This window comes from Arachis stenosperma, chromosome 10 (genome assembly GCF_014773155.1).
Source record: "Arachis stenosperma cultivar V10309 chromosome 10, arast.V10309.gnm1.PFL2, whole genome shotgun sequence".
In the NCBI taxonomy this organism is placed as follows: domain Eukaryota; kingdom Viridiplantae; phylum Streptophyta; class Magnoliopsida; order Fabales; family Fabaceae; genus Arachis; species Arachis stenosperma.
In genome coordinates, this window is record NC_080386.1 from 125,790,490 (window position 1) to 125,798,793 (window position 8,304).

General features: G+C 30.7%; 1 protein-coding gene across 1 annotated transcript; it reads left to right on the top strand.

The window, feature by feature from the left end:
• The first annotated feature begins 627 nt into the window (after positions 1–627).
• On the top strand, positions 628–3,202 carry LOC130957648 (NAC domain-containing protein 92-like). The gene is made up of 3 exons (XM_057884498.1): positions 628–790; positions 1,334–1,623; positions 2,705–3,202. The coding sequence occupies exons 1-3, from the start codon at positions 628–630 to the stop codon at positions 3,200–3,202; spliced, it is 951 nt and encodes a 316-aa protein (XP_057740481.1).
• Positions 3,203–8,304: the final 5,102 nt, after the last annotated feature.

Consider the following 8,304-nt stretch of genomic DNA (forward strand, 5'->3'; position numbering starts at 1 on the left):
AAAAAAAATATTTTTTATTAAGACATGGTTGGACATATAAAATAAGCGTATCAGATGAATATCGATAAGTATCATATCTAAAATATGTTCGACACGCAAACACAATAAATTAAGAAAGTATCTATGCAAAAAATAATAACAAAAAAAGTTAAAATAAAATAGAGAACTAGGTATGTATAAATGAGTGAATCATTGTTTGAGTCAAGAAGTAAAAGGATAATTACTAGAGATATGTATGCACAAAAACACAAGGGATGTAAACAGTTACGTGAAAGGCTATCTAATTAATTGGGTGAAGTGTTCTTGGTCAAGTTTTCAGTTTTGGATATCAAAACTTAACTTATCCCATAAAAGTAATAAAGACACAAACCTAAAATATAAAAAGCATGAAACTTCCCAATAGTTTTTCTATCTATAACTATAAAGCCAAGGTTCTCTGAACTATGCACCCAATTTTTCAAATATATATATAAAATCCACTATTTATAAGCACTTAATAAGAACAACATCTTCATTCAACTCTACTCCTTCCATTATTCTCTATCTCTCTTTTTTCTTCTCTTCAGTTACATAACAATTTAATACATCAATTATTTTATCAATAATAATAGAAATAATAACATAGAAATGAATACAAAGATTGAACTGCCACCAGGTTTCAGGTTTCATCCAACAGATGAAGAGCTCATAACTCACTACCTCTCTCAGAAGGTTGTTGGTAGCTGCTTCTATGCAACTGCCATTATTGGAGAGGCTGATTTCAACAAGTGTGAGCCTTGGGATTTACCTTGTCAGTATCTCAATTGTTATTTTCCTTTTCACAAATAAATTGGGTTTTCATTTGATTCTCTTTTTATTATGTGCCTTTCAAATATATATTTTAAAAATATTCATCATTATTCAATCATTCTTTTTTTAATGTAAATTTTAATATTATAAATGAGATTAACTAGTTCTGAATATTTAAATAACATGTAATATAAATGACTTTTTCATGAAAATTTTTTAAATGCATATTTAAGTAGAAAATATGTATAACAAGTAACTTTTTGTTTATGACATTATATTTTTTAGTTATAAACTGCCGCCAATAGTTACTGGAAATTACTGCAGATTTGTTTGTCCGTGTCAAAAATGCTAATAATTCATTTTGCGGCGGTTTAAAATCGTCATAAAATATTTAAAAAATTATTGTTATCCTACGTGGGTGTATAATTAGATATATGTAGAAATATTTTTTAATGATTATTTTTTATTTAGCATTCTTTGTTTGATTTATTTTGACTTTAAATTTGTGATTTTTATTTATTATTTTAATTTTTTTTCAATGAAGGGAGGGGGAAAATGGGAGAAAAAGAATGGTATTTTTTCTGTTTGAAGGACAAAAAATACCCAACAGGTGAAAGGACAAATAGAGCCACTGGAGCTGGGTACTGGAAGGCCACAGGTAAAGACAGAGAGATATACAATGCAAAAGCAAAAGCACTTATTGGGATGAAGAAAACACTTGTTTTCTACAAAGGAAGAGCTCCAAATGGTGAAAAGACAAATTGGGTCATGCATGAATATAGGTTGGAAGGCGATAATAAACCTTCTATATACAATCTACCCAAAACAACCAAGGTAATTAGAGTTCAATCAGTATGCATCAGCCATGTCAGAAAAAAAATATATTATATTGTCATTTAATTTGATGCATGTATTTATAACTTTTGAATTAGTATTACATTAATTTCTTTTGATGGAGTAGTTATTTTTGTCGATATAAACGTATTTGGACATAAAAGGTATGAATACACGTGTTGTATATATGTCACATTTAACCAAAAAAAAAAAACTAACAAAATACATTTTTAGTATGAATAATATTAAGTCATTAACTTTTTTTAGCTAACAACAGTTAATTTTTTAAAATTATTTTATTTATCTTAAATTTTAAACTTTAAATCATAAATTTTTAATTTTAAATTATAAATTTAAATATTAAAATTGGCTAATTAAAATTTATTTTTTTATAATTTTTTTTGTATATATTGTGGTTTGGTTCTGTTTTTTGTTTAAATTAATTTAAAATAGTTATTTTGGTTAAATTTTGTTTATTTTTAAAATTTTTCAAAATTATTTAAATATGTATTTTAAGTTATTAAGTTAATTATTTAGACTATTTAAATGTTTATTTTTTATTTAATATCACTTATTTAGATTATGTTAATGATAAATTCGACATAAAATGTATTTTATTAGTTGAGAAATATATTTTGTAAAATTTATGTATATATATAACTACTTATTTGTACTTTTTTATTTTCTAAAATTTTTGTACTCTGTATATATCAATCATATTAAATGTATATTAAAATTAATTATTATTATAAAATATATATTAAAAATAATTTAAATAACACATCTATTTATACACAAAATATATAACTTTTGGTGTATACATATCCGGATACCTATATATTCATGCAACTTTCGTTCATTTTTACACTATTAATTTTATACATGCATATGTATGGCTTATTTTTTAGATAGTTAATAATTGAGTTAACATTTATATATACTGATATAATAATAAGACATAACTGAATATCTATATAAAATAAAATATTTAACATTAACAATTTATGCAAATTAATTTGATTTGAATTTAGTATTTGTTAACATGGTTCCTTTATTTTCTATTTTTATTTTTTCATTTCAGCAAGAGTGGGCTTTGTGCAGAGTTCTACACAAAAGTGAAAAGAAAGTAATGCATGTTCCACAACCACAGGGATTGGTTGAGTTCAGCTCTTATGAAAATAAGGAACTTCCCCAATTGATGGATTCTTCACAAGTAACATTCTTTTCATCAGACCCAAATAATCAAAGTGAGGATCCAAATCCAATCACACGTGATGATAATAATAATAATGATGACATCATAGTTGATAGCATTGAAACTCCTTTCTTGGAACAACAACCACCTTATTATTCTTCATCCTATGATTCTTCAGATTTAGACACCCTTAACCCTGCCACATGGGATATTTCCGACAATGCCCCTACAAGTAATGCGTCTAAGGAGACGGACTTTGATGCTGGCATGTTCTCTTTGATGTACAACAATAGAGAAGTGTTCCAAACATCATTTGAGAATCAGGAATATTATGCATATGATTCTATGGGACATGTGGACAATGGTTCCCTATGGAATTTTTAGAGAATTAGGATTATGATTAGAATTAGTTTAATTTTTCTAATAATTTCAACTTATTAAGGTTAACTCAGTTTATTAGGATAACATAGTTTAGCTTCCTTCTTCTGTCTTTAGATCTTGGGCTTGAACCCATTTGTAATAAAAAGAAAAAATTATATATTAACTGATAGTTGTTTGCAAAGCATAAATTTGCCACGTCTTCAGTTAAAGTTACAAAATCGACAGTCTTTTTTATTAGGAAAAGTCTAGAACCAGTAATTTTATTAAATTCTGGTCAGCATATAACTAGTAATTACAAATTATAAAAGTTACTGTTCCTAACACTCTTTAACACTCCTCTGATTTTTTGCTAAGGCAGGTATTGTAGTGCCAAAGCTATTTGCATATATATATTTTCTTGTCTTACATAAAATACATACTCATACTGTCATACACACACTACTATAGGTTTTATATTTTCCTTTCTGAGTTTAACTCGGAATTCGAACCTGGTGCAACTTTTTTGGCAGCCAACAAATCTTCCACTATATCATTGCCTTAACTGCATATGGTCTTTACTCATTTTTTTTTCTTTAAAATGGATTAGACAACCTCTAATCTTAGATATTATAATATTATAATACTCACACATTCTACACACTTATACACATAATATCAAGAATTCTCATTTACTATTGACTTCAGCCAAATCCTCAATACTAGGTGCACCTATTATAAGACAAAAAACTTTACTACTAAACCAATGCCTTGCATGCAGGTCTTTAGTTAGACTTTTTTTTCGTCTTGTCTTTAGTTTGAGTTTGGTTGCTAATAAAAAAAAAGAAAGATGGTGGAATTAAACTTGGGCCATTTATGAGCCCATTCTCTAGAATAAATAGAAATTAGTCCAAAACTACTTTGACAAGAAAAAAGTCATAGTTTAACGAAAAACAATAATACATAACAAGATTCCGACAAAAATGATAATGATAAATTAAGCTAGGTTGGTCTAGTAGTTTTCTAAAAGAGGCATAGGTATTTGCAGCGGTTTTTTTGTGATTAGCGACAATTTTAAACCGCCACAAAAACAAATTCTAGTGGTTGAGCAAACCGTCTTGGTTAGTAGCGCGAGCAATTGTTTTCGCGGCGGTTTTCAGCAACCGCTAGTATAACTGCCGTTGATAATTTGACGGCGGTTCAAAAGCGCTGCGATATGGGATTGTTAGCATTGACCACATGTTTACTAGCGGATGAATAACTGCTGCTATTTGAAGCGTTTTTGCCAGTTTTTTTGCGCCGATTTTCAATATGCCGCAATTATTGCAACGTAATTTTTAAACTTGTTTTTCGTGATTTTAAAATCGCTGCTAATTTCAGTATAAAATACTGCAAAAATTTTGAATTTTGATTTAAAAATTGCAACTGTTTTTTAAATATATTATAGGTATATTTTTGGCACTTTTGAATTTTTTTTTAATATTACAAATCTTATTATTTGTCATCTAAAAATCTAAATTGATGAAAAAAAATATAACTACAAAATAAATTAATATATTTATAAAAATATCAATAAAATAAATCTCTTATTAAGAGTTACATAGTCAAATTCAAAAAAATGTATACTTCAAACCAAAATAATTTCAATCTTAATATCTATTTTTCGCTCTGTCCTTCCAAGAAATTCATCCCTACAGCGATGTTTGGTAGCAGCTCCTCACCATGCTGTTGAATTACATCCATTTTAAAACAATCTTCTGCTGTCATTGTCACAATTAGTCATGAAATTTAAATTGAGAAGAAAAATTGATGAAAAAATGAAACCAATTTAATCAAGAACAAGAACAAAAGAGATAACAGAACATGAGAGAAGCAAGCTCTCCTAACATTTTCATTTTTACTTACTTCCTTGCCATAACTTGTCAGTCCTTTCTCTTTGTACAATTGAACCAAATACACTCTACACTCTCCAAAATGGTGTTCTGCAACAATCCTGTTGATGATATGAAAAAAGGCTTCAGACATAAATTTGTGCTCGTAAAATATCTAACAAACTCGGCAAAATTGAATGAAGCTGTTCTCGGTGAAGCTCGATACCTATATAACAGAAACTATATAGTATATACATTTGATTTTCAACAATTACTGTCCTAAATATTTAATAGGAGCAATGTTCTGGTCTGAAGTTGAGTAATCTAAATGATACTTAAGAGTTTCAAGTTTATAATCCTGTGGATCAACATTGCAACAACATTGAGCGAGCAAGGGAACTAGATAACATAGATGCTAATGAACAATTAATATAATTGATACAACTTTTACTTACCAGTGTCCTTAAGAGCTTGATGATGTGCTAAAGCTTGAGCATCTTTCACGTTTCCTATAGCTTCTCCAAATGCATCCTTTTGAGCTGACAACTGTGAGAAAATTACATAAAAAGGTTGTGGAAGCAATTTCGCAGAATGATGCCACTTTAAATATCTGCAGCTTAAATGCCACATATATGTACTCTCTATGATGTTCAAGATAAATTCGAAATGCATCAATGATTACCTCCTAATCAAGAAACTCTGTTCAAATTCTTGATTTCAATAAACAAAGCAAATGGAAAAGAGGCCAAAATCTAAAGTAGTTAAGTAAATCAGTAATATATTGAAGTGTGAAAGTTAAATATTCTATCATGATTTTCCTTATTAGCATCATAACAAAATTTTAAACAAAAACAACATCAAGTGAGCTAGAAACTTTTTGAGAATATCCTCCCATTGTCACCTGGGATAGCTCAAAATTGAGCATTTTAAGCATAAGATCATGAGTACTATGATTTGACAAAACAGATCCCTTGGTTTCTTCAGGCGCATCATAAAAAAACTCTTCCTCAGACACCAATTCAATATAAGGATATTTTGATGTTAATTCTTTGCAAGCCTTTATTACTTCAACATAATAACTCTTCTCATGCATTAGATTGTGAAGCTACAGGGTTGTAGACTCCAAAGGCACCTTTGCACTTTCAGTTTCGCTTCTAACACGTTCTTCCTCAACCAGTATAGAACCATTTATCTGTGACATAAAACATGAATATTATTCATGATAGCACATAATGACATTATTTGATCAATATAGTTGACTCACTATAAGATCTAAAAGGTTTTCAATTCCTAGTCAATACCTAGTGGTGAACTGTGTCATAAACTTTCTGAAGATATCCTAGAAGCTGTCGATTGACCTGTTCGGGAGAGTGCTAAATCATTTGGTTGTTAGGTGTAACATCCTACCATACACGTCTAGGACGTAAATCAAAGGTGGCGAGGCGCTACGATCTCTAATAGTAAAAATACATACATATATAATAAGGACAATATAGCTAGGAGTTTTGAAAGAAAAAGGGTAAGATCAAAACGAAATCGAAGATGCGTCGCTCGCGAAAAATGTTAAGACAGAAAGCTTATATAGAAAACTAAATGACATATATATATATATATATATATATATACCAACGAATAAGTAAAATCAAGCTCTAAACTCGACCTGCGAAGCTAAGGCCGGCTAGAATATATATATATATATATATATATATATATATATATATATATATATATACAATCCCAAAACATTACACAAACTACAATATAAACTCTTGTTTCTCCATAAGTAATCTCTAAGATGGCAAAATTACAAAATACAAGGTGCGAAGAACAACTATGAGCACACATATATACAAGTACAACCTGAACGATAAACCCAAATATAGTTCTTCGCTTCTTGAAAGTCTCCAGACGCTTAGTGAGGTACCTCCAAACCTGCATCTGAGAAACAACAATAGATGTATGGAATGAGAACCAGGGGTTCTCAGCATGGTAAAGGTGCCCGCATAGTTAATATAAAAGGTCTTGGAAAAACAAAAGGCAATCCTAGAAATTGACACTCAGAAATAAATTTAAGAAAGTATTCTAAACCATAAATTAGGTAAGTTATCTAAGGTGTTCAAGTTCTAAATCCATCTTTAACCTAATACTTTACTTTTCATCTCCTCCAACCCTCCGAAACTTCAGTGGAACTACCCTCAGTGTCACCTCTGTCAGCATGAGAGATCTCTATGTTGCAAACACATACAGTTTAGACAAAAAAAAAATACAAATAAAGGTAGCAGTTACAGCAGATAGGACAAGTAGCAATTAAGTACCGTTAAACAATTAGGCATGCCAAAACAAAGCATACTCAAACAAATCACACAAATGCACATGATGCATGTCTATCATATGGCCGATGAATCTTCTCTGTCGATTATAAAGCCAAACCCGACATGTCTGATAGCTAACCCTGGACAGAACACCAAACACAGAGCAAGTGAGATCAATCCACATCCCTTGTATCTTACCCGCGTACCCGGAGCAGGGGACAATCTCACCCTTGCCTCTTACCTAGGCGGTGTTACAGTTCTCGACCTAGAGCAAGCAACGACAGAACTCAACCCTTGCCTCTTATCCGAAGTCTCGAACTATAATCCGAAGCAAGTGGATAATACCACTACATCTTACCTGGAGTCTCAACATATATCTGGAGCGAGTGGACAACGCCACCCCTCTTACCCGGTGACTTATATCTCATAATCATTCAATTTATTCAAATATCTTACTTTAATATCAATCTTCATCATCCTTCACTCAAGTTCAAACATCATCAATCCATCTCTCATTCAATTTGCAATTCATCATTATCATCATCATATTTATCAATCACTTTTTATTTAACATCACCAACCCTTTATTAGTTCAGTTAACACTTCGCAAAACCTTTTCAAATATCTCCTCAATTTATTTAACAGGCTCATCCTCATTCTGAGGCTTAAAGACTCACTAACGGACCTTAAACAAGTGTAAGGGAGGTTTAGAAAGCTAGAGGTTTGGTTAAACATTCAAAAATATCATCTTTGGCTAAAACAAGAATTCTGCGTATGCATGCCATGTTTCACGTACGCGAAGGTGTAAATTTTGCCCATCTCGCGTATGTGACTCTTGTCTGCATATGCGAGCCCCTTGGACAGGAAAGCCTTCCCGTGTCATGTGGTACTGCCCGCATATGCGAGCCTGTAAATCCTCCTATTTCGCATACGCATGCACACTCCT